The sequence below is a fragment of the Suricata suricatta genome, chromosome 14, assembly GCF_006229205.1.
Source record: "Suricata suricatta isolate VVHF042 chromosome 14, meerkat_22Aug2017_6uvM2_HiC, whole genome shotgun sequence".
NCBI lineage: Eukaryota > Metazoa > Chordata > Mammalia > Carnivora > Herpestidae > Suricata > Suricata suricatta.
Genome location: NC_043713.1, coordinates 24,615,804 through 24,642,841, shown reverse-complemented (window position 1 = coordinate 24,642,841; position 27,038 = coordinate 24,615,804). Strand labels below are relative to the sequence as shown.

Genomic DNA, 27,038 nt, shown 5'->3' with positions numbered 1-27,038 from the left:
TTGGTGCGCGGCCCTCGCCTCCTGCGGAGGACCCCTCCGGCCAGCCCTGGGCTGCGGCGACGAGCGCCACTCCCGCTCCCCGCGTCGCCTGCAGGGGGCGCTTGGCCTTGTGGGCTGGGCAGCTGGCCGCTCCCCTGGGCCGCCCCCTCCTCCAGACCCGCCTCCGCGGCCCCGCCCCTCCGCGCTCACCCCCTCCTTCCTCTTATCTCCTGGGGCCATGCCTGTAATTCCGAAAAATATTCTAACTCAGTAATTAATGTCTGAACTTCAAGAGGCCCCTGCTTTCTGCAGAGGCGCGCAGAAGGCAGGCGGGGACCTGGAGGGGCTGAAGGCCTTGGCGGGGAGGGGCTGGGGTGCGGACGTTTTCTAAACTGGCAAGTGGACGGTGGAGGGAGCGTACCTTGTTTCTGGCTGGAGTTGTGTGTACAGGATACACACGCAACTGTACATATCCACGTGCATCTGTCTACATTTTAAAATCCTTTGGGCTTTTTTTTTTAAGTATGATGCCTTCCTCTCACCCTCCCTTGTCACCCCCAGTGGCGATTTCCAGGTAGGTGGCCCCACTGAATCTTGGCCTCCTCGGTTCCCCCCACCACCGCCCTGCTCCAGTGCCTCCCCCGTGGTGTCCAGACTTCGTGCCAAGTGCCCGGTACCAGGCAATAGGGGCGCCAGGTGCTGGGCTGGCTGCTGAGCTGGGGCATGCGCGTGACGTTGTCCCTCCCCTCGCAGAACTACTGTCTGTGAGGGAGAAGGGGAAGAGCGAAGCACCCGGTACTGGGAGCTGCTGCACAAATCACATGCGGCCCCCCACACGACCCACACTGATCGTCCTTAACCTGCTCCAGCTCTCAGGCCCACCGATTAAATGCAGCTGTTGATGATACCCCACTGGCTGCTGTCCCCCCACCTTCAGATGTAAATAGTGTGTGTAGGGCAGCACTTGCGGATCTGGGCCAGACACAGCGAGGAACCTACTTTTCTCTTTTCTAGAATCCATTGCTGGCTCCATTATCACTGCTGCCAGCAATGATCAGTAGCGTACAGGTGGCCTGGCCCAAGCCCTAAAAGAAGAAACCTCCAGGTTGTCCTTACTTGTAACTGGCGAAGATAGATACCAAGGGAAGAAGGTGCACTTACCAAGCAGACAGAGTCAGCATCTTATCCTCTCTGGTCCTCAGTTCCTTGTTGGGATGAAGATTAAGTGGGATTCGATAGATTTGCTAATTACAAGTTGATTTCTTCCCTTCCCTGTGGGAGGTCACACAAAATAAAGACACACACACAAAAAAAAGACTTGAAATAATGGGATCCGTAGGCTGTGTATTTATATCCTATAAATGAAATGCTTCTTAATAAGCAAAACTGTGAAGGAACACAGGTAAATAAGTCTCAGGGCCTTTGCCCTTGCCTTTCCTTCTGGGAGAATGCCCTTCTCCCAGACACCCTTCCAGGGCTCAGCTGGATGTCAGTCCTGGGTGGACCCTCACTTACCACCTCCACACCCCCACAGCCTGCTTTCTTCTCCATGGCCTTTACCGGGATCTGGCTCTACCTTAGACTTTTCTGTGTGAATCTGCTTTCTCTCTCCCCAACTAGCATGGAAGGTTTCTAAAGGCAAGGAATGTGTCTTGTTCCCTCCATAGCTATGTCCCCAGTAACTAGAACAGTGCCCAGCACAGAGTAGGTGCTTAGTCAGTACTGGTTGAATAAATTCGTGAACTAGAATGTCTAGACTGAGCAAAACAGGAGACAACAGTCACCCTTCTAGAGTTAATCTGAACAGATCTCTCAGAGGAAAGAAATCCAAAATCCTCCAAGAGGCAAGGTGAGCAGGCAGCGTGGGGCTGGGTGGTAGGGATCCCCGGAGAGGAGTCCGAGTGGGAGAAGAAGAGAAATACTCCCCTCCACCAAACCAAACTCAGAGGAAGCAATCTGTGTTACAGCATGAGCGAATGGGCAAAAACTACTGTCAGCCAGTGACGCTGTCTGCATTCTGTCCCCACGCTTTGCTCTGCTCTAATTAAGTGGTCATTTCTCGACTTCAGTCTGCCAGGCCTCGTATGAGATTGGATTAGTGTGTCCCAGGTCGGAATCCCTTGAGCCATAATCCTGAGAAGTCAGGGTGGGTTCCTAGCACGACTTCACGGATCGAGAGCTGCAGGGAAAAGGCTATGGAGGGGCACTGCGTGAGCATCTGTGAGCAGAGGGGATGTGGGGGGGGCGGATGTAGGCAGAGTAGCAGGACCTTCCTTTCCCGCCTCTCCCTTGAGAAAGAAAAGGAGTAAGGAGGATACACAGGGCTCAGGAGACTGCGGGATGGTTGGGAAGAAGATGAGAACACAGCACAAGGGGGGTGGGAGGAGACACCCGCCGTCACAGATGTCAAGGACAATGGCAGCCTTACTTAGCCCTGAACAGTCTCAGCACAATTCCGACTAGGCAACGACATGTCCAGTACAAATATAATGCAAGCCACCGTGCCATTGCATGCTTGCTAGTAACTGCATTTTAAAGCAAGGAACTGGTGAAGTTAATATCGTTTATGTTATCCAGTATATCCAAAGAATGGCTGTTTCAACATATAATCAATAGTAAAAAGCAGCAATGAGATTTTTTTAATACATATTTCTTGTTTGTGCTAAGTCTGAAATTCATGATGCATTTTACACTTAAAGCAGCTCTCCATTCGGAGTAGGCACATTTCAAGATCGCATGTGGCCGGTGGCCACCGTAGTTGACAGCACAGGTTCTGGAGGCTTCTAGAACCTCAGGTTTGGGGAACCATTCTGGATTCCTAAACAATCTGGATCCCCCAAAGTATCAAAAGTATTTTCTTCTTGCCTCTCCCTCTGAGAGCCCAGAAGCAAAGAAAAACCTTATGAGCTAAAACCTAAACCAACCAGCCAGTGTACTAGCATTGAGGGGTGGTCTGGGGCTCCCTGGTGGGGTCCACAGAGGCAATCCGCTTGACCCAGAATGGAGAGAGGTGAGGAGAGGGAAAGGAGGGGGAAGAAAGGGTAAGAGAGGGGCACCTGGATGGCTCAGTCGGTTGACCATCCAGCTTCAGCTCAGGTCATGATCCCACAGTTCATGGGTTTGAGCCCCGCATTGGGCTCTGCTGACAGCTCAGAGCCTGGAGCCTGCTTCGGATTCTGTGTCTCCCTCTCTCTCTGACCCTCCCCTGCTCACGCTGTCTCTCTCTCTCTCAAAAATAAAAAAAAAAATTTAAAAAAAGAAAGAAAGGGTAAGAGAGGAAAAAAGCATAGAGCAGCGGGGACTCAAGGGCAGGCGGGGGGTGAGGGGGGGTGGCAGGGGCCGCTGACTGAGACAAAGTACGAGTAGAATCCCGGAGGATTCTGGGAGGGCGGGCAGCTACCAGCTCCTCCTCACAATGGCCCCAGTCCGTGGAAGACACAATTAGCTCATTCTTGCATTGCCCTTCTGATTACACTGTTGTTCTCAAGTCTTCCACTTCTGTAATTAAGACCTTGTCCCTTACTCAGAGGTATTGAAACATAAAAGTATTTGCTGAATCTGGTTTCCCAGGGTTAAAAGCCAGACTTAGGAAATGCAAACACACTTGTGGAAATGCAAACACACATTCACTAACTAATTATCCCATAATTAAGGCCGAAGCCCTGCTTAAAACAATTAGCTCTGGGAATTGAACAGTAGGTACAGCCCCACTTTTTCCTAATTGTTCTTCCCTGATAGACTGGGCCTGGCCAGTCTAGGGGGGGAAGGAGGGAGAGTAGGGAATGGAGTAGTCTGCCGCTTTGGTTCTGGACTGGACCACACTCTGCTTGGTTTGGAAATGTTAGTCAGAGAAGAGTTTGAGGTGTGGAGAATGGCAAGGAGGCTGTGGTTTGGGCAAGGGGAGTCGAGGCCTGCCCCGGGCTTGGACACGGGCCATAGGAAGTCTCAGAAACGACTGCTGGCCACACTGAGGTGGCTCGCCTGGCTGGAGGGAGGGCGTGGGCCAAGGATTAGCTGACTGGAAAGCAATTAGCTGAGGTGGGGCTGGCTGGGGGAATACCTGGAATCCCAGGGCCAGAGTCGGGACTTGCTCGGGTAATGCCCCAGGCGGGAGGCCTCGTGGGATCTGGGGCCTGGAGGGACCCACCCTCCAGGGTGGCTACCAGCATCCCCACTGGGCCACAAGCCTTTTTCACCCCTTGATGATGGGGAGGAGTGGGTTCTCAAATGTGGGAAATCGGGAGGGGCTTTCAGCCCTCCAGGAAAGGAGCCCTTTTCCTGATTACCGAGGTCTCTAAATGTCTCCCCACCTCAGGGAGTCTGCCCCCTCCCTCCACCCCTCCCCAGACTCCCAGGAGTCTCCTGACGCCTGCCTGGTTCCATCCGGTAGCCTCCCCCTTTCCTAGGTAGGAGGGATATGTATGTAGGATGTTCCCCTTCCAGGGACTTTCGCGTTTTGAAAGAAGAGCTTGGAAGAGAAAAATGGATGCCCCAAAGGAGGAAAAAAACAAAACAAAACAAAGCAAAAAAAAACCTCAGGGTTTCGTAGAGGTCGAGGAGATAACTGACCCCCTAGTGAACCTTCTCTCCCCAGAAAATCCCACGTGCATTAAAGCTTGAGGAGAATCCCCGAGGTCTCTCCCTCTAGGGGCTTCTCAGGTAAGAGCCCCTGCTCTAGAAGTGGGATTTGGGATCTTCATACAAGCAAATGGTCAGAGGGGCCTTCCAGACCACCCTCAAAGCCATTGTGTAAAGGATTCCAAGGGCCCACCTGACTGACAGCTCCCCTTCCCTCCCCTCTCCGCTCTCCCCTTCCCTTCCTTCCCACCTCCCAGCCTGTCTGTCCCCCTCACACTCCCCATAGATCAGAGGTTAGCAAGCTTCTCTAAAAGGCCAGATGGTAAATATTGTAGCTCTGCAGGCCAAGAGGCTAAATCGAGTTTAACCACATCCCTGTGATTTGTGCTGCACTGAGCAGCCGTGCGAATCCCTGAGAGCAGTTTCTGTGGCAACTACTCACTTCTGCCTTCCTACCGCCAGAGCAGCTGGGACAATATGTAAATGGATGAGAGTGACTGCATTCCAACAAAACCTTATTTATGGACACTGAAATTTGAATTTTATAACATTTTTATGTGTCAGAGAATATTATTCTTCGTTTGCTCCCCCCCTCCCTAGCTATTTAAAAATGTAAAAACCATTCTTAGCTCACAGTCCCCATAAAAAGGAGGCTGAGGACCAGATTTGGCCGGTGGGCTGTAGTTTCACAGACCCCTGATCTAGATCTGTGGTTCTCGGGGCTCGTTAACATTGCGGGGTCACTGTCAGCAAAGAGAATTTGCACTTTCCCAGGCTATGCTGCCATCGCTGCAGGAGATCCACGCACTGGGTAGCCCTGATCTAGTGTGAACTCCGCCCCCATTTTACCGACAACAAAACTGAGGCCCAGAGGTGCCATAGCTCTGTCCTATGAACCCAGGGAGAGCCTTCTCTATCCCGGGGTACAGAGCTGTCTGGTTTTCTATCTCTAGCCGCCTCCAGATATCTACCCTGCCAGCTCATACCACCCAAGGCTCTCACCAAGCCACAGGAAATGTGTATGTGTCCCCTGGTGTCCCAAAGTGGCCGGGCTCCAGTGAGTCATCTCTCATGAGAGGGGACAGTGTGCATGCACTGAGGTGTCCCCAGCTTGTCAGTCAGTCCCATCCTGACCACCTTGTCAGCTTCGGGGATCCACAGGGCAGAGCAGGACGACAGGGAGGCTAAAAGTCCCCTATGTGAAAAGGGAAAGTGAAAGAATGAGGGCTCGGACATCAGACTAATGTGATTTCAAATCCCACATGGTCGGTGCTAGCTAGGACAAGAGGCAGGTTACTTAGCTTCCCTGAGCATCAGTTTTCCCATCAGTAAAGTGAGAAGCAGCCCTCTTTACCTCTGTGGATTGCCACGAGGACTAGCGATCACATCTGTCAAGCATCTGGCACATAGTACAAAACGTTTATGGTATCTTCATTGGCCATCCTGGCATCCTGCCTTAACCACAGAGCTACCCAGCCACAGCCTGACAGGCACCGAGAAGGGCTGGATGACCCTCCTGACGACACATGAGACGGCGGTGGCTGTGTTGCGGCCCTTATGTTATGGAGACATTCCCTGTCCCATACTCCTGTGACATTTTCAGCGGTGATTCAGGTGGGTGTATGTAAAGCCATGTCAAAGATTTGTATCCAGTGCCCTTGGGTGGCCTTCAGGGTCTGGGAACCCACTGACATTGGATGCTGACATCTGTGAACATGTGTAGATGGGCGTTTTCTTGGGAGAGGTGCCAACGTTTCCATCAGACCTTCAAAGAGTTCCATGTTCCAAAAAAGCTAAGGGATGCAGGTCCATAAACACAATGCATACCAAAGCACCAAACTCTGGGCACAGATTCCTAGATATGAGAATCAGCTCCCTGCTCCTTAGGTATGGCCTTGGCCACACTGGACAGCATCTAATTCCAACCCGAACTTCCATTTCCTCGGCCCTACAACCTGAGACTAGCCTACCAGTCTCACCAGTTCCAGATCAGATGATGTCCTGTGAACAAAAACCCAGGGTAGGGCAGCCACGAAGGGATGGAGGTCTCTGGGCGACCACCAGGCAAGCAGGGGCCTTGCGGGACCTACCTGCAGGGACAGTATGTTCGCTTCAAACTTAAATGCCGCGAGGTAGGGGTTCAAACACGTAACACTAAGCTGTGGTGATAAGCAGGATTGCAGTGGAGGGCTGGTGAAAAGAAGGGCTCAGGAAGCCTGTGGGGTGCGACCCAGGTTCTAGCTCTCACTCAGGTCATCGGTCACAGGAGCGTATTCCCCGCGCGGAAGTTCACCTAACCACACCCTTAGGATGTGTGCGCCTTTTTGCGCGTGTGATGCTTCAACAAAAAGTTCTCTCACAAAAAAGTTCAACTGAGAAAAGTAGAAATGCAATATAAAATCACCCCTTGGGAATTTTTCCATATAACTTTATAGTGACATGAGTGCATGGCTTGAAGAAGGAGTAATTTAGGGGTACCTGGGTGGCTCAGTTGGTTAGCATCCAACTTCGGTTCAGGTCAGGATCTCACAGTTTGTGGTTTCGAGCCCCGCGTCAGGCTCTGTGCCGACAGCTCACAGCCTGGAACCTGTCTTCAGATTCTGTATCTCCGTCTCTCTCTGACCCTCCCTTGCTCGAGCTATCTCTCTCTGTCTCTCAAATATAAATAAAAAACATTAAAAAAAGATTTTTTAAAAAAGGAGTAATTTATATATAAACCCAAATAACAGAATAAGGTGTTAAAATAATCTGAAGGCCAGATTTAAGTATCATGCTTTTTGACCCAAACTGTTATCTAGGTTGACCTACGGAACTTTTGCTTTGTTTCATTATCTCCCAGCACCCACGGGCTGTCTCTGACTTCTTCAGAGCAATGGCGGCCCTGCCTTGGTCTGGCCTGTTTGGGGAGCCTGTCTACCAGGGCAGTGGCCCTGCTCAGCACACCCCTGGTTCCAGAGCACTGCCTGTGTCATCTTCTCTCTCCTGTAGGCTTCCCTGCAATGGATTTCTTCTCTGTCTCCCATGCTTCCCACTCTCTGATGGTTTCTTTCTTCTCTGCAGCCCACCAAACCCACCTGAGCAAGGAAAGCCTTCCCTTGACCCCACATTCCCCTCCGGCAACCGCCCCATTTCTCTCTTCCCTGTAGAGCCAGACTTTTCCGAAGAAATCTGTCTCCCCACGTGCTGTCTGGATGGCTTCTGCCCCCTCAAGCCACCAGCAACCTCTTCAGTGAAATCACCTTATTGTGAAATTCAGAGGTTGACTCAGTCCTCAGCCCCGCCAGCCCATCCTAGCAAGAAAGCAGCTGTTGGTGACATGTAAACCAATGAGAGGATTGTGTTCCAACAAAACTTTATTGAGCAACGCTAAAATTTGAATTTCGTGTCATTTTTACGTGCCAGGTATAGGTATTTCCCCAAACTTTCCTATAAGAGCCTTTGCTTTTGGACTGTGTTCACCTTTAAGGTCTCCAAAACTTCATTCGGTGTTCTCTTACCCAGAAACCTGGAGAAGTCGATGTGCTTTGGGATTTACCAGAGGACAGGCATGGTGGTGAGCCGGAATGGTGCCCCAGGTGCAGGTCCCAAAGCCTGTGTTGGTCACAGGCAGATTCCCAGTCCCCAAACTTGGCCTGTACAGACTAGATCCACATCTTCAGTCCTGTGTGCAGCAGCTCTTCCCCGGCTCTCAGCTCTGGCCACCGTGTTTCTGCCTGTCTGCAGCTCGTAAGGCCAAGGTCTCCTTTCTCCTGAACTAGCCCACCAGCCTTTTAACCTGGATCACCCCCCTCTCTCCATACCCTAGGCTCACAGGTTTCTTGACATTCTGTCTAGAATGTTCTTCCCCCTCCCTCTCCTGACCCCACTCTTTCCCTAGCTTGACCTTACAGGGTTACCTCAGAGCTCTCTCCCGAGGAAACCTTCCCTGGGCTCCTCCTCCCACCCAGGGGAGGACAGCCCTTCCTGTCACCCACCCCCACGGCACCCTCAGCGCCATGCCACCCACAGCCCCCTCAGTAAGAGGAGCTGCAGCAGGCAGAGAGGCTCTCCCTGTGTGCCAGGTACTACACATGGGTCATAGATGCTGCATTTCATCCTAGCCTCGTTTCCAGATGAGGAAACCGAGCCACAGGGAAGCAAATTGTGCAGCATGATTAGTGGGAGGCCAAGTCTGGATTAGAACCCAGGCAGCCTCATCTTACAGCCTTGGTTCCCGTCACAGAGCTGCTTGAGCCACGTCTGTTCTCCCAACCACACCCGTAGCTCCACGAGAATAGGATTTGTGTCTCCTTGTTGAATGAATGAATGAATGGAAAGGTGGTTGCAATCCCTTCAGGCTCCCTGGAGGAGGTGCAGGACTGCCATGCTCTGGGCCCGGATGTGACTGGGTGGGCTGCATCCCAGGGAACAGAGGAGTCCTTCTGAGCGGCTTTACCCCAGCCAGCACATGCTTCCCTTCAAACCCAGTCCGCAGGTCTTCTGAGAGGCCAGCTTGGACACAAGATCCTGTGAGTGGCGAAACTAGTCTAGGCAGACCCTAGACTAGACCGAGAATCAGCTAGAACCAAATTGTTGCCCCCAGGTGGTGAACCTAGAAGCTTCTGGTTTTGGAGATCTGGGGAAGAGGTCAGGGAAAGCTTGGAGGAGGAGGGTCTTGTCTCCGGAGACAGTAAATGGAGTGGGGGTGGGGTTTGCTCCTCATTGTCCCCACAGATAAGGACAAGACATGTTCATAAGCCTGTGGACAGGTGGCTTTGGCTGGTCTGGAGGTCTGTGAAAGGGAGAAGGCGGTAGGGCCCCAGGGGTGAAAGAGGGCCTGAGCCACACCCCACCACCCCCACCACCTCCGGCTAAGCATTTTATCCCCTCCCAGCCCCCTCAGGTGACCCGGTGCGAATGCGTGCGTTATACAGAATATCGACTGGCAGCCACACTCCTCCAAAAAGATCAACGCCATTTAGAAATAGGGTTGCCTCATTATTACAACTTATATTCTGCTAAGGCTAAGGCTTCAAAGCCAAACAAACTTCCAGGTGCCAATTAAATGTTCTTATCTCCAGCCTTAGACTTGGCAGAGAGTACTTAGTGAATCCTTTCTGCCGTCCCCAGGCCGCCCCAGGCCCTTTTCTCAGCCCGGGCCTGTCTGTCCCTCTGTGGGGTGGCTGCCGCTCCGAGTACAGATGCTAATTATGCCTTTAGCACAGCCCTATTATTCTCTGCTTAAGCTGGTCCGGGGCCCAGCTGTCCCTGCCCAGTCGGTGCCTGGTTACTGCCCTGCACCCACACGCACCGTGGAACCAGCTGAGCCTCCTAGCCCTGGGCACAGACCTCCGGCCCAGCTTCTGCACTGTGGCCTCAGACTCCTCCCCCTGCCCCCACGCAGGAAGACTGGCACCTCTTTGGTAACCAGGCTCCGACAGACACGTACTCTTCTTAAATACAGCATGCCAAGATGATCAGGCTGAGGAAGACGTGTGTGCAGCGAAGGTTGTTTCTGAATTCCATGCCCGGTAGCAGAGGAAGGTGTCGGTGTGCCCTTGCTCCGGGTCCTCGAGGCCCCTGGCTGGTTTCCGGTGCCTTCCCCCACTCAAATGCCCTGTAAAGTCTGACACTGGTGGGAGGGACATCTGGTTGACCTGCCACGCCGTGGAGAATCTTATAAGTGGTTGCTCCCCAGGCTCGTGGGAAGGTGAGCTGACGAGACCCTTCGGAGAACTGGGTGCCTAAACAGTCGGTGGGGGTGGACAGAGCAGCCCCTGGCCTCTGCGGTGGGGACACCTTTCCTCTGAAGCTGGTGGGTCATGCCTCTGGGACGGAGCCCTTCGCAAGTTTCCCTCTGGGGCTGCAGAAACCAGCAGTCCTCTCCCCACCACCCTGCTTCCTAATTAAATCTCTTGATCTAGGAAAAGAGAGACCTTGCACCTCCAGGAGGAGCCCCGTCTTCCCTGAACTGCCCACCGTATTCTGTGTTGAAACGCAGGGAAAGGCAGTAGGGGTGCGGGGAGACCTTGCTCAGCGACTCGAGTGGCTGGACACGGCTGGGCCACCGGGCAAGCTTACCCCGAGGAAGAAAGGACTGTTTCACAAGCAAGGCTGGGCCACTCTGAGCCGGCCCATCAGCCCCTGGCACGCGCCTAGGCCTGTTAGGAAATCAAGGAGGTGCTCCGTCTGCCTTCCAGCAGGTGCCACTTCTGTCTTTCCACTGCTTTGCTCAGTTCACAACGCTGGCTCCAGGGCCCGGCTGGCAGGCGGGCCAGGCGCCCTCTACCTCAGGCCTGGTACCAGGGAAGCACCCCACCCCCCATCCCCCGCTCCTGCCTCAGCTAATGTCACAAGGGTCCCCAGGATGGGGCTGCAGAACCGCACGGATAAGACCAGATTACTGGTGGTAATCTCGGGTGGGAAGGCAGGATGACTCTGGGGGAAGGATTCCAGACCGCTTCCTTCTCGGTTCAGCTCCAACGCCCTTATCTCCTTTCCTGCCAGGCGGGGACTCCTCACTAGTCACACACAAAAGAAAACCCCACCCAAGACGCACAACCCCCCTCCCTTGCCCCTACATACTTGAAGGAGGAGGGCTTGCCTCTGGTTTTGTGTAGTCTACTAGTCCACCCGGTTATCAGTCGGTATATGTAGTAAGTATGCATTGCCCTAATAGTATAAGATTGTATATTTGGTCCAGAAAGGGAGGGGCACAGGTTGAGGAGAACAGTGCCCACTAAATGGAGCTACCTTGGTGTCCGCTCTGAACTGTCAATTAATTGAGATGCTACTTGGAGGAAAAGCAGTGGGGGTAGGGGGTTGCAAAGGGCAATCACCAGGCTCAGAGGCGATTGGGATGGAGATGGAGGGCCGATATGGGGCAGAAGGGAACAAGGAATGAGATGTGAGGAAGAACAAGTGTGCATAGCACTCCCTTGAGTGCTTTACAGGCCTGAGTATGCCTCTCATTTCCGAGATTATGGGACTAATCGTTGAAATATGGGAATATAGGAAAACGAAGCCCTGAGCTGTCAACCGATTGGCCAGCTTACAAAGCTCGTTGCTGTGAGAGCTCAGGTAGAACCCTGGCCTTGCAGCTCCCAGCTCCTTCCCAGGCTTCCACCTCGGAAGAGCCGGGAACCCTGCGACATTCGGACTTGACGTTGGGGGCGGTGCTTGCTAAAGGCAGGGGGCTGGCCTCGTTGAACCCGCTGGTGACGGAGTCTACGGCCAGTTGCTATGGGAACTATAACTTTGAATTTCCTGACTCTGGGGCTGTGAAAATCACAACCTGAACCTTCCGTTGATGTGGGTTTCTCGATTAATTTCCTGTTTGATTGTTTACTTTAGAGAGCGGAAAATGCCTTTGCAGGCAGCTAGTTCCCTCCACCAAGACGCTTATCACACCCTCCCCCCACTAAACCAGCAAGGTCAAGTCCAGGCCTCAGGTGGGTGGAGGTGGGGGGAGACTGGGGCCAGGGACCAGGGGCGGGGAAAGACCTAGTTAAGAGCAAATGGCATCCTGCCCTGACTTCTTGTGCCTGCCGGGGGTCCCAGCCTGGCAGACACCAGGAGAGATCTATAGGTTCGGAGACCAGCCCTGTGAGGGGCATCTGCCCACCGCCCAGAGCCCCGAGCCTCGCCCCCAGCCAGCCCAAACCCCTCCTCCTGTCTCAGGGAGCCGTTTTGTGCCAAGTCAGACACAAAAGGCAGTCATTCCTTCAGAGGGTCATCCATAAGGTACCATGAAGGGGTAAAGGTCCCAAGTGCCACCCAACACCCAGTGCCTCCAGGCCAGGTATTCTTGGCCAAGCTCCCCTAGGGAAGCTTGCAGAATAACTGCTTTTCCATCTGCCTGTCCTCCAGCTGCCCTCCCCAAGGCCCCAGCGCTCCAGCAGAGAGCAGCGGATGGGGCATCCATTATCATAATTCCATCTTGTTCCCGTCTGCGTCCTTGGAGAACTTGGAGAGCAGTTAATTCTGGCTGGCTCAGGTGAGGCCCTGCAGCAGGTGTCATGATCCCCTGCAATGACAACCACCTTACTAGGAGTAGAACGCTTTATCACCTTCAGAGCCCCTCTCCCCAGCCCACCTCCTGAACCCCTCAGAGATGGGCAGGAGCACTCATTCTTGTTCTAAAGAGGGGCGTTGAGCACAAGGAGGGGAAATGGACTAGGCGAGAGATCAGCTGATCGTCTGGGGGGCCCCCAACCCTTTCCCTTGTCTAGGTGACTGTATAATGTACCACGCAAAGCAGGGCCCTTTTGTGAGCAAAAAGGACGCTATTACTAATTACTTGGGGATGGCAAGGGAAAACCGAATCCATCCCAGGAATCGTGGGGGGCGTAGTCACTCCACTTTTCACTGCCCCTGTCCTAGGGGTGGGACTGTGGGACTTGCTGGTGGGGCAATGGTTATGTCATTTGGCTATGGAGGCAGATGAGACCTGGGCTCAAACCCTGGTTTCCCATTACTTGTGGGAAGTCACGCCACTCTCCATGCCTCAGATACTGTAGCTGTCAGTGGAGATATTACAGTGGTATCTGACACAGATAAACCGGGGAAAGGATAAAGGGGGTCTTGAAACATACACACGATGCAGAGCTCACATGTAGAGCAAGCATTCAAAAAATGTAAGCCAGGTGTTGACTGAGGACCCAGAAGGTACTGGTCAGTCCTCAGGAGCCACCTTCTGGAAAGGTAAAACCTCAGAGCTGCCTCGGGCATTTTCCATTCCTCCTGTAGGAGAGATTCATGGATGTCCAGAAAGTGAATGTAAAATGAGCCGAAGAGGAGACAGGCAAGGCTTCTAGAAGGGAAAGGAAGAGCACTAAAGAAGAAGCTGGGAGGTGTTGACAACAATCATGGCCACTATCCCTCTGGTTTCCAGCCCTGACCCAGAGTCCTGGGGACTTATGGCTGCAGGGACGCTTTGAGCAGAACTCGCCTCCTGGGCAGGCCACTGGCCAGGGTGGGGCTCCCAGGAGGGCCCACTGGAGCCGAGGCTCCATCCTCTGGCTCCAGTGTCTGCAGGATTCAGTGTCTGCTCTGAGCCCCAGATTACGTTTCCGCCCCCCTGGGGCCAGCCATGGGATGAAGCATTCCCCCATGTGACATATGTGACATTTACCGTGGCCACTTTGTACAAGGCGGTTTGCAAACTCTGCAGGAAGGAAGCTAATTATTCCCTCCAGGGCGCCTGGTCCCAGTTAGGGTGCCTGCCTGCCTGCCCGCCTCAGCTAGGAGGGCTGACAGCCAGACCACAGGGCATAAGCTTGGACCGGAGTCCAGGTCAGAACCATGAATTTCCTTGACATCTGACCAGAGCCGCCATACAGGGCTCCTCAGTAGACTAGTAGAATAGCGACGTTCGGGGCGCATCCCCCTCTCCCGGGGGTGGCTCAAATGCAGGCCGGCACAGAGCGCTGGTGATAAGTAAGGAAGATAGAACAACATGGATTTCGTAGCTGCCCGGAGAGGCTGGGTGGCACGAGCATCTAGACACACGAGTACGTGTGTCTCCAGCTACCGTCGCCCCTGCCGTCCGTTTCAGCGGGTGTGGAGCGGCACCGCTTCACTTATTTAAGGCTCATCTCTGCACGCGGTTCCTCCTCTCCTCTGATTTTCCCCTTCTGTCCTGCCTTCTACCCACTTGCTGCTGCCTCTCCCTCTGTAACAGCCACCCCCCTCCACCCTGGCCCGGGGGTCCTACCCCTTTTCTGTAGGCAAGTTCAAAAAGTAAAAAAAAGAGACGAGGGGGGAGGGAGGAAGGAAGAGGAGAAAAGGAGAGAGAGACAGAGAAGAGCAGAAACCCACAAAGGGAAAGAAAAAAAATGGGTTCTCTTGCTGTCTCCACCTCCTGGCATCGGTCTCATTCTCAGACCCCGTGTGGCCCAGGCCTCCACCTGTCCCTACCCATCATGGCAAAGGTCCCCCAGGCCCTCCTAATCACCAGGTCCAGGGTGCTCTGGTCTTTGTTCATCCTACATGGCCTCTCTCGAGCATTTGACACGGCTGACCTTGTACTCACACTCCTTCCGGGGTTCCTCCTCCTCCACCTTCTCTGCTCACCTGGATCTTCCCCCAGGTCATCTCGCTAACCCCTGCCCCCTTGATCTGGCAGTGATGATCTCGGAGAGCCAGTCTCCCATGAGTCATCTGCCCTGACCAGCCCCAAGCACCGTGGACTCAATATTTCTAATGTTGGACTCCTTCATATCCCCCCACACCAACTCTTCATGCCTTCCTACTGTCCTTGGTGACACCCCCATTTTTTGAGTTGGCCACACCCCAAACCTAGGGACTGCCCATCTTGTACATCATCCCTATTCTCTCCCTCACTTCTGCCTCCTAAACACGTGTCCTCGCATTTTTTCCCGCCTCCATTCAAGGCACCGTATTTTCTCACAGCAGCCTCCTCCTGACCGTCTCCTTGCCTACAGTACCCCCGCCGCTCTGCCAGCTCTGGTCTTTTCACCACGCTGTACAAGAAAGGATCCTTCCAAAATGAACTCTCTGGTTTAAAATCTCTCTGTGGCTCTCCAGTCCCTTAGGATAAAACCCAAATGCAGTAACATGGCATCTAGAGCCCTTTAGGCTGTGGCCCTTGACTTCTTTGTCATCATGTTCTGTCTCTCCACCAGCACTATATATTTTAGCATCTTGAAATACTTATTATTCACCAATGCACTCTGATAGTTCACTTTTTTTTTTTTTTGCTTTTGTGCACATGCCATATGCGGCTTCTTATACCATATGCCTGGAATGTTCTCCATCACCACCATTCCATCCCATGCTTCAACCCCACATACCTAGCATGGTCTCTCCATTTCCCCCTACTAGACTATGAGCTCCAAGTCTTATTCTTCTTGTTATCCCTGTGGTTAACACAATGTTTAGCACATGGTAATGCTCCATGAATGTTGTCAAAAGAATGACTAGGTGGAAAGGAGGAAGGAAGGAGGGAAGGGAGGAAGGGTGGATAGACAGACAGATAAGTAGGTGAGGAAGGAAGGGTAAGTAGGTGAGTGGCTATATAGATGGATGAAGGTTGGTTGGATAGATGGATGGAAGGTTGCATATATGATATGTGGGTAGACAGAAGGGTGGATGGATAAATGGATTGTTGGTGGATGAATGATTGCATCCTTGAGTGGATGGATGCACTAATGGATTGGTGGCTGAGTGAGTGGGTGTGTGGATGGGTGGATAGGTGATGGCCAATGCAAGCAAAGAATATGTGGAAACCAATTCAACTTTGTGAAGGCCTAGGTTGTCACGAGACAACAAAATTAAGAATTACGAGCTCCAAACAGCAAAATGAGAATTAGCAAGTGTGAGAGAAATGAAAATAATTCTCTACTGATCCAAGACTCTTGAGCACCCTCTAGTTCTTCTTGGACTTGCTGTCTGTCTGGTTTGTGCAAGCCACTTCACCTACTATGCCTCAGTTTGCTATTAAGTAGGGATAATAAGGCCATGGCCTTTCCCTGTCTCCACTAGAATGTCACGAGGGTAAATGGGACAGTACACAGTGTGCCAAGAGCTTCAGGGAAGATCCGTGTTTTACAGAGAAACAGATTTAATAACAATAATCACACCTTGCATTTGGATCAAGCTTTGCACTTTTCAAAGCTCTTTCACAGACATTATTATCTCACTTGACTCTCAAAACAATTCAGGGCAAGTATTATCCCCACTCTCAGGTGAGGAAACTGAGGTGCAGAGCGATAAAGTGACATGCCCGGGGTTACTCTCAGCGAGGAACAGCTCTTCTGACTCAAAGGCCGCTGTACAATTTTGATGACAGCCTTTTTCAGATAGATTATCTCCTTTTCCTGCCTCCCTGAGGAGAGCCAGACATCATAGACCGTCTCCGTGATGACTCAGGGTCATTATCACGACCATCAGTTCTCGTGGCTGTCCTCTTGACCCGCCTGTAGGTGCCGGTGCAGGTCCAGCAGAGATGCAGGATGGAGGTCCAGAACTGTACCTGAAGGTGCTCCGAGAGGCAGGTGGCCACGTGCAGCTCCCCAGCCCAGTCACCACATGTCCCAGCCACCTCCTCTGGCTCCGTCTCATGCTCCTTCCTCCCCTCTCTCTCCACCATCAATGTTTGTGCCTGGCATGTGGCTTTCAGGGCCACCGCAGACCTCTCCCCCTGCCCCTCTGGGTCCTTCCTGCGATGTCCTCACACTTCCAGCCCGTCCGGCCACATCCCTAGCCCTTCTCTAGACCCAGCCAGCCCATCAGGGCTCCAGGACTGTGTTCTTCAAAAAACCAGCCAGCCACCTGCTCTTTGAAACCGTTGCTGTGCTCTGTGGTTGCACACCCTCTGCTACCCAACCCCCACACCCCGAGGGAGAGAGGCCCCTGCAGGCAGGGTCCAAGCTGTGCTTTTGCTAAGGCTGCACCAGGCTTCGTGGGAAACTCTGTGCTGTTGGTGATCTGGGGTGGTCAGGGTGGGCTGACCAGCCTGCCTCAAGTTGGCACTCACTCCTTGACGGAAAGGCGAGATGTCGCCATCTACAGCTTCCCTCCCACCGAGGAAGGCAGCCCTACAGCCCCTCCCATCAGTCCGTCTTTCCCTCCCCACAGGATGGCATCCCAAGCAATCAGGGTTACTTCCCTGCATGGTGCCCACGCCCTGCGGGCCTTCCCGGGGAGGGGAGGCTCCAGGGTGCTCCCACCAGGCTGTCTTTCTCCTTGGCTGCTGTCGGGCCTCCCACAGCCTGACTGCAAGCACCTTGGCCTCTCCCCCAGGGCGGATATGATGGGTGTGCCCACAACAAGTCTCCGGCAGAGACAATAGGACAGGAATGCATTAGCTTCCGAACAAACACTGTGTGGGCTCCACAATTGCCTTGGATTCCCATCCAAGAAACACATTTCGCTGTTCGAGGGCGCGGGCGGCTTGCCTGCCCCAGCCCGCCCACACCCCCTTTCTATGCCAGAGACTTGGATGAGACGGCTGGGACTCATCCCCACTCCCTCCAGAGCCTTCCACCCCTCCCCACTCCAGTGGGGCAAGCTTTTCTCCTCCATCGGTGCAGCTTTTCTTCCCGAGAGTTCTGCCCAGGCCGAGAATGGCCCCCCACCCAGCGAGGGCCTGCCCCTGCCACTACTTATCTTAACCATTCTGTATTGTGATGGAGTATGTAGAACATGGCATTGATCGCTCTGGCCCTTTTCAAGGGTACAGTTGAGCGACCTTAGGCGCCTTCACGGTGTTGTGCAACATCACCACCATCCATCTCTAGAACGTTTTCGTCTTCCCAAACTGCGACTCTGTCCCCACAAAACACCCAGGCTCCCCAGTCCCCGCACCTGCCTGCCCCTGCACACATGCACACACCCCCACCCCCGCCATTCTTCTTTCTGTCTCTATGAATTTGACTCTTCTAACTAGAGAAGTGGAATCTTACAGGATTTGTCCTCTCGTGACTGTTTTATTCCGCTCTGCGTAATGTCCTCGATGCTGAACACGGGCCAGTGTTTCCTTCCATTTTAAGGCTGATTACATTCCATTGTATGAATGCACCACAGGAGTTCGTCCATCCATCCCCTCCACGGACCCCCAAGTTGCTTCTGCCTTTTGCCTGTTGTGAACATGGCTGGACGGGTAACTTTTCAAATGACCACTACTTTTTTTTTTTTTAATGTTTATTTTTGAGAGAGAGAGAGAGACGGAACATGAGCAGGGGAGGGGCAGAGAGAGAGGGAGGCACAGAATCCAAAGCAGGCTCTAGGGTCTGAGCTGTCAGCACAGAGCCCGATGCGGCGCTCGAACCCTTGCACCTTTGAGGTCATGACCTGAGCCAAAGTCAGACATTTAACCGACTGAGCCACCCAGGTGCCCCAGGCTGCTACTTTTGAGATTCTTCTGGGACTTAACAAAAGCATTGTCTCCAGAAGATCCCAAATCGAGCACACATAAGTGAAAGTGCTCCTTGGCCCCCTCAACACTCCAGCGGGGATCTGTTTACTGAAACTCTAGCTGTCGCTGGGGAAAAGGCAAAGTCCTGAAGACCTGGAACACAGAACAGGTAAGCCTGGCCAAGATGGAAACGAGTGGAAAGATTCTGCACTTGGGCCACTGCCGGCAAACGACAGGTAGGGACAGATTCTTGGAGAGCCACTGATCACCCAGGGGCATGGGAGCCTCTAAAAGGGGCAGTGAAAGGGGTCCCGGGAAGGAGCCCCTGTGGACTTGTGTCAAGGGCTCCTGGTCCGGAGGCCAGCCTCTTGTTATACCACAAAGAGCAGTGGAGCGTGACTTCCTGGGAGGTTGGGAGGGACACTCTCCAACGCCCCTTCAGTACCAGGATTCTGAGACTCTGCTCTCAGAAACTGGCAATGAGAGGCCAGGATGGCCTTTGCAGAGAGAATAGGAAGCGGTCTGCAGCCTGCCAGCAGATTCCCTTCATATCCTCACACCCAGCAACCGTGAAGGTGCAGTGTAGACCAACCCCGGTCATCCTCCACTTCCCCGAGCCAACCCAGCGAGTCGCGTGCAAGAGGGCTTATCACACAATGTGATGGTTGGCTTTGCGCACTTTCCCAAACAAGCAAGTGGATGATAAGGTTGAAGGAGAGGCTCGGGTTGAGGGCCCGCCTGCGACTCTGCCTGAGCGCCCAGGTGGGCCCCACCTCGCCCTGGGACCAGAGTCCCCAGCTACTGGCCCCCGTCCCTGAGTCTGTTCCCTGCCCTGTGAGCCAGGGGCTCCGGGGAGAAAGCCAGGCAGGGAAAGGGGAGGGTGTGGGGGGTAGTTTGGGCATGCAGAGGGGAGGAAAGGACTGGAAGGGACATCGTCCAGTCACAAAGATGCAGGAAAGAAAAACACAGACCCCGCTTTGGAGTTCTCAGCTGTCATATGGGAGCGGAGGGCAGGCCAGAACCTTCCACGCCTTGCTGTCAGCCATTCAAACACCACTTGGAGGGAGAATCAATCACATTTCAGAACATCTAGTACTTCTCAGCCCCGACTCTTACCAGTATTTCCCATCAAGTTACCTCACTTATCCTGGGGCACCTGGGTGCCCCCATCGGTTAAGCATCCAGCTTCAGCTCAGGTTGTGATCTTGAGGTTCATGAGTTCAAGCCCCGTGTTAGGCTCTGAGCTGATAGCTCAGAGCCTGGAGTCTGCTTTGGATTCTGTCTCCCTCTCTCTCTGCCTCTCCCTCACTCATGCTCTGTCTATGTATCTCTGTTTCACTGTCTCTTTCTCAAAACTGAATAAATGTTTAAAAAATTAAAAGAAAAAGTCCTCACTCATCCATAGAACCCTTAAGAGGCTAATCTCAGGACAGAACATGCTCCTAGGGTCATTTCAACATGACACACACACAAGAAGCACTACTGAGCACCTACTGTCTGTCAGCCGGTGTGCCAGAAGCTTCCAGAGCACACCCCTTCTCCCTTCCCACGAGCTGCTGGTTCTGCCTCCCTCCCACCACTTTCCCCACCCAACTACCAGCACACACGCCATCTCTAAGAGTTCCCTTTTCACACCCCCCCCCCACTTCTTGTGATTTCTACCAACAATTTTTGTTTTAAGGAATGTTTGCCAATAACGCTACAGAAAAACACTGAGGGGACAAAGTCCCTTCAGAAAGAAGTCCCAGCAAACCTTATAGAGTTCTCCTAATACACATGAGTCCCGATGTCCCCCAAAGACAAACAGGGGTAGGTCCACTTCCCCACACGGCCACAGGACCCCTGTCCCAGAGCAGCTGGGTTGGGCGAGGCCCACATACCTTAGATAGGCCCCTCCCCCATCTTTTTCCAGAACCTGTTTCCTGGTCTTCACTCTAACCTCCTAGGTCCTTTAACTGAGGGAGACCCTTCCCTGTGTGCCTCCACGAAGGTCCACCAGGCACTGGCTGTGGAAACCTCCCCTGGCTCCCCTTGGGGCTCTGTAGCTCTGGGAGGCAAGAAAAGTCCAGAAGCAGACCCTGGTTTAGAAGGGAAGGGACAGCCGTGCGCCACAGAGTGTCCGGTGGCGCCTGTGTGTTGTAATTATCTAACCAGTCCCCTGTGGGTGCACATTTTACCATAATGCTAGTGCGGCAAAAACTGTGTGTCCCTGTCATGGTGCGCGTGTCCGGGTCCATGTATGCCGAGAGCGATCACCAAGTTGCTGTCTAGAGACATGCGCCAATTTCCATTTTTACATTGATCATAATTTTGTGTCCTGTCCCCTCTGGCGAGAGGGGTGTGTGGGGTGGGGGTACCCACGTACCCATCACCCTCGCCTTTCCGAGTGTGTGCACCAGGGGGACCTGCAGGCGAGCGGCCTCACGGATGATGTGCCTTGCGCTGTGCCCATGCGGGGACAAATCAGAGGCCCTGCCCTGGGGGAGCACACCTTCTGGTGAAGGACACAAACAAGCAAGTACTGTGTCAGGGGTGAGCTATGCTGCAGCAAGAAGGAAGCCAGGAGGTGAGCCGGGCTGCCGGCTTCACACAGGCTGGTCCAGGGAGACCTGGCTGGTGGGGTGACATTGCGGCAGAGTCCTCAACAAGGCAAGAGAGTGAGGACCCCAGCTTCGTGGTGGCTGAGAATCCCGGTGACGGGAGCATAAAGGGCTGGAGTCAGAACCGTGTCCATGACTAGAACGCGCCCACCGGTGGCCCAACGCCTGTCACTTTGTGCTGCCCGCACCCATTTCCTCCCCTGGACTGTCACTTGCTCTCCGCCTGCTTCTCATTTGAGCAGGTCAAGGCCTACCTCTGTCCGTTCATCCTGAAGTGATCTCGGTGTGTTGGCCGTAAGCCCAGTTCTGATAGATGTGAAGGGGAAGGAGGCCTGGTCTCTCTGGCATTGACCTGGGCCTGGGCCTCCTAAATCGGCCTCCTGCGGCGAATGCCGGCAGCTCTTGCTGGGAGGGCCCCCGGGCTGGGTGGGTGGACACGACATGACAGGGAAAGGAGAGAGACAAGGGGGATGTGCAGAGTTTGGATTTCAAGCTAGCAGTAGGAATTGTCCCCTGTGGCTTCCCCTGCAATTGAACATGTCGCACCCAGGTCAGGAACTTGGACTTCAGTTCTTGTTCAGGGGACAAGGATACTCTCCCTACAAATGCCTCCCTCTCATGCTCTCCCCACCTTCCACCCTTCCTTTAAAACAAAAACAGGGGTGTCTGGGTGGCTCAGTCTGACTGTTGATTTTAGCTCAGATCATAATTTCACAGTTCATGAGTTCGAGCCCCAGACGGGGCTCTGCGCTGAAGGTACAGAACTTGCTTGGGATTCTCTTTCTCCCTCTCTCTCTCTGCCCCTCCTGGGTACTCTGTCTCTCAAAATGAATGAATAAGCTTAAAACAAAAAACAATGGGGACGCCTGAGTGGCTCAATCGGTTAAGCGGCCGACTTCAACTCAGGTCATGATCTCACAGTCCGTGGGTTCGAGCCCCGTGTCAGGCTCTGAGCTGTAAGCACAGCTTACAGCCTGCTTCAGATTCTGTGTCTCACTCTCTCTCTGCCCCTCCCTTGCTCGCTCTCTCTCTCTCTCTCAAAATAAAATAAAGACACTAAAAAAATTTTTTTAACAAAAAACAATGCATGAATCATATCGCCCAACATGTAGTAAATCCTTCCTGTTGCCAGGATCTAGGCTTGGCGTTAAAGGTGGCAAAGATGAGCACAACACTGCCCCAGCCTTCGGGAAGCCTGTTCACTTGTGCGGAGTGCCAAGCGGTTGGGGAAGTCAGGGAGTGAGAAGCAGGCGGGGTCACCAGGGGCTGTGGTGACCCAGAACTCTCCAAGGAAAACTGGGAAGCGCTGTGGGCCCTGAAGAGTGGGTGCGGATGGAGAGTTCCAGGCGAGGGAAGCATCCTCCACGGTGAATCATCTAAATGCAGGGTCATCCTTGCATGTGGGGACCGATGTGGAGGAACGGAGTGGGGATTGACGCAGGGGCTTCTGAGAAGGAACGCTAGCCAGTCAAAGGGACCGTGGAAGATGTGGTCAGCGGGGTTTGTGGAGAACAAGACTGTAGAGCATCTCTGAAGTTGTGCCAGGAGAAAGTTTCTACTGGGACGTGAGGGGGGAAAAAATGAACTTTAGAAAAAAGCAGAAAACAACAAATGTTGGTGAGGATGTGGAAAAATCAGAACCTTCAGACATCACTAGAGGGAATGTCAAACGGTACAGCCACTGTGCAGCTGGTCGGGTCCCCCCAAAAGCTAAACATGGGGTTTCCACATGACCCACCAGTTCCACTCTGAGGCCAGTACCCAAGAGAATTAAAAATACATGTCCACACAGAAACTGGCACATGAATGATGCTGGCAGCGTTATTCATGATGGCCAAAAACTGGAAACAGCCTGTTTCTATCAGCTGATGAATGTATAAACAGAATGTGGTCTGTCCGTACAATGGAATATTATTTAGCCGTAAAAAAAGAATGAAGAAGGGGCACCTGGGTGGCTCAGTCAGTTAAGCGGTCGACTTCGGCTCAGGTCATGATCTCACAGTTCATGAGTTCGAGCCCACATCAGGCTCTGTGCTGACTGCTCGGAACCTGGAGCCTGCTTCAGATTCTGTATCTCCCTCTCTGTCTGCTGCTCCCCCACTCATGCTCTGTTTCTGTCTCAATAATAAATAAACATTTTTTTTAATTTTTAAAAGAAAGAATGAAGAACTAGTATATTCTACTACATGGATGATCTTATAAGAAGTTATGTTAAGTGGAAAAAGCCAGTCACAAAAGACCACATATTGTATGGTACCATTTACATGAAATGCCCAGAATAGACAAATCCACAGAGACATGGACCGGGAGATGAGGGTTACCAGGGGCTGTGGGAAAAAGGGACTAACTGCTAATAGATGCACATTTCTTTTGGGGGGAGGGGGTGGTGAAAATGTTCTGGGTAATGCTGATGGCTGCATAACCTTATAAATATTCTGAAAGTCACCAAAGTATATGCTTAAAAGTGGCAAATCTGGTATTATGTGAATTCTAGCTCAGTTGAGAGAGAGAGAGAGAGAGAGAGATGAGGCAGAGGGAAGCCTGGACAGAGGCGTGGCCAGCCCCAACACCGAGCAGCCTGGCCAAGGCCTTGGTCAGGAAGTGGCTCCAGCCTCTGGGTAAGTCAGCACAGCTGTGGTTTTGCAGAAGAGCACTTTGATTTCTGGAAGCTCTCCTCTAGTCAGGGCCCAGGAGTGCCTGGGACCATGGCTGAGCCTCCCTCGCCCATCAGGAAGTCTTTACCCTAATTGCATTTCTCCGAGGATTTTCGCCGTCCGGTTGTTACGGCTGATGATCCCAACATGTTTGCCGCCGCCTTCGGACCCACCTGCCGCCTCGCTCTGCCGTGGTGTCTAATCGTAGCCTTCAGACTTGGCCTGGGCGCCCAGGCTCCATGACCACCATGGTCCTCCAACTGCTCTCAAATCCTGCCAGAGAAATCACCGTGTCCCTGCTGCCCTCTGACCTTCATGGGCACTCCGCCCTCCCCTTAGACATGTCTGTTCCAGGCTGCATCAAGGCTGAGGGAGCCCCAGGCCACCCCTGAGTGGCGTTCTCTGCCTCTCTCCTCTACAGCTCCTGCAATCTCAGGACGTGAAGGAAGACGCCGTCCTGTGCTGCTCGATGGAGGTAAGCCTCTCCCGGGCCCGGGGGCCCCTCACGCCTTCCCGCTGGGGCTGTGTGAGGGGCACTGGACGGACGCACAAGTGCCCGGCAAAGGTGTGTAGACAGGGCTGGTGGGGAATGGCTTCCTGAGCTGACATGGACTCCTGCATCCAGAATCATCAACCCCAAACCAGAGTAAATGTTGCTACAGTGACCAGCCGGCCACTAGCTGGAGGGAGAGAGGGCTGGCTCTCTAGAGAGAAGGAGCAGATGCTGGCATTGTCCACTGTGCTTCTGTCCCCACCTTCTCCTTGCACCACACAAATGACTTGAGCAATTCCAAACGAGGGGACCCCCGCCCCGCCCCCAAGAGTCTCCTTTGGCTTCGGCGGTGCGGGGTTTTGGGAAGGTGCCTGAGGTTTGAACCACCCTCATGTTGGCAAACATCCTCTTCAAAGTACCCTCTTGGAAAGCGCCACTCCTGTTCCCCAAAATGAGGCCACTACTCATTGAAACTCTTTTCCTGGGATCTCCCTCGGGGGCAAACGTAACTCTGGGAAATTAGCCCAGTCGTTTAGAGTGGGGTACAGTGAGGACTGGCACGTCCAGCGGAGCGCCCAGGGCATGTCAGGGCTGTGTGAGCATGCCTCCCGGGTGGCTTCTGCCCAGCCCCAAGGCCACTCCCAAGGATCTCAGAGGCCAGAAGTGCTGCGATTCTGGACAACAGCCCCAGGTCTGCGTGATGGTCACTGTCCGTTCGTGGGGCTCCGAATGGGTACCTGACATGGGACTCGGCGATGGGGAGGAAGGGGAGAAGAGAGCAGAGTCCCTGCTCTCGGACAGCTTCCTGTCTGGCTGGGAATAGATCACACATACACACAGACACACACATACACACACACACACGCGCGCGCGTGCACTGGATGGGGCCGTGTAGATAATAAATATGGGCACAGAGCATGCATCCCTGAGGAGTCAAAGGAGAGAGATCCGGGTGCGTTAGGGAGGTCAGTGAAGACTATGAAGAAGGCAGAGTCTCGGAAACTGGGCAGGTTGAGGGTAGGACGGGGCAGCGATGGAGACTGAGGTTTCACGGTAAGGCCCTACTGGGGGCTTTGCAACATCATCGGGGCAGGCCCTCTGGCCGGCTTTCTGCCCCAGTTCGTGTTTCTCTCCTGCACTTCATGTCACAAGTGTGGGCAGAGGTCAGTGCTGGGGAGGGGAGGGGGGTTTGGGGGCAGGAGAGAAGGAAGGAGAGAAATAGGAGACCTCACCCCTGCTCTCGGGTTCCACACAGAGACATGCAGGTAATAATAACTAAGCTCGTTTCTAGACAGACATCCTCACAGGTGAAAATTAACACACTGCAACCTGATCAGCTTTGAAGGGAGCAGGTCAACTGTTGAGGGTGTGGCAGCAGTCAGGGAAGGCTTCCCATAGGAGGGAAAGCTCTAGGGTGAAAGACAGAAGTGGCATGGTCCTGATAAGGGCTCTTTTTAGCCCCGGGCAGCAGGCAATAATCTAATCCCTCTTATTCCTGTGGCAGATTGGTCATTAAATGTGGGCTTTCACAGCTGACTGTCTCTGCCCTCCTAACTCCCCGTGGCACAGACACCTGCACCTTCCAGAGAAACAATCCAGCGATTTCCCGTCCATGTCCCCAACCCTTCTAACCAAGGTGGGTCAGGGGTCCATTCCAGAGCCTGAGTCCTGTCCTAACCCCCGACTTCTCTGCCCACAGCTGCAGAGCACAGGCCGGCTGCTGGAGGAACAGCTGCCCGAGATGATGACCGAGCTCCTGGCCAGTGCCCGCGACAAGATGCTGTGCCCCTCAGAGTCCATGCTGACCCGGTCGCTGCTTCTGGAGGTCATCGAGCTCCATGCCAACAGCTGGAACCCTCTGACGCCCCCCATCACGCAGTACTACAACAGAACCATCCAGAAACTGACAGCCTGACAGCCAGGGGGCCTGGCGGGCGGCCCGCGGGCAGCTGGGGCCCTGGTACACAGGGCCAGATGGACAGGCGGGAGGACAGGGGTGGCCCTGGCGGGAGAAAGAAATGGGGAGGAAAGCAGGCAGAGCCTGCGGCCAGTCTGGAGCCAGACCGGGAAGGAGGAGCGCCCCTCATCTGAGCCCCCCCAGCCCCAAGCATGCGGCAGTTCACACCAATAAGGGAAGCATGTTTCTTTCTCATGGTGGCCCCCGGTTGCCCCTCCCCGCTCCGCTCCTCCCCGCCCCCTCCCATCAAACGCGTCCCCCCGCAGGGCTTTGTGCGAGGGGTTTCATCTCTGTGACTCCTCCAGCAGCTCGGCACGCCGGGGTACCGCTTGGGTCAGAAAGGACCTCAGAAGGCTGAAAAAGTGGGTCGGAGACGGGCTTGCATTGTTCCTGCTGTCAGCCGCAGTCGCCAACTGGCAGCAGGCGACAGAGAGCAGATGTCCGGGAGGACAAAGGCGGGCAGGGTCCCCACCAGCCGCCCGTAATTGACGGCCTTTGTCCGCCACGGTCGCGCTGGGGGACGGAGCTTCTCCTGCAACCTTCACGCTGAACCCTCCCCACTTCCAGGTCCTCCTCCTTTTGGCCCCCCAAGCCTCAGGGGTTTAGGGGGGTGAGGAGAGAGGGGGAGCCGGAGTTGGCGATTCTACTTGGACTCTTATGTTTTATTGTTTTATTTTCTAAAGTCAGCTGCTTTGAAGTCTCCTGTCTCAATGAAAAGAGTCCGAGATGCGATCACACAGCACCACCAGGACCCCTTGATTAGTGCTGAAGATCAAACCCAGCCCCCTCTGGAAAGATTCTAGCCACAGACAGCTTGCCAGTAGCCAATTAGGGTAATTGGAAACTTCTGCCCCCAGCAGGGGTCCTGCTGGAACCCTGTGTCCTCAGGCCTTGGCTTCCAGTACCTCTGTTCTCTTGC

General features: G+C 53.7%; 1 protein-coding gene across 4 annotated transcripts in view; it reads left to right on the top strand.

Moving 5' to 3' along the window:
* CTIF (cap binding complex dependent translation initiation factor) overlaps window positions 1-26,816 on the top strand; it is a 295,461-nt gene extending 268,645 nt beyond the window's left edge. For all 4 annotated transcript variants that reach the window (XM_029922254.1, XM_029922251.1, XM_029922252.1 and 1 more), the window contains exons 11-12: window positions 24,091-24,144; window positions 25,862-26,816. In XM_029922254.1, the coding sequence (XP_029778114.1) occupies window positions 24,091-24,144; window positions 25,862-26,077 (270 nt within the window). In that variant the 3' untranslated portion in view covers window positions 26,078-26,816. The remainder of the gene's footprint in view (window positions 1-24,090; window positions 24,145-25,861) is intronic.
* Window positions 26,817-27,038: the final 222 nt, after the last annotated feature.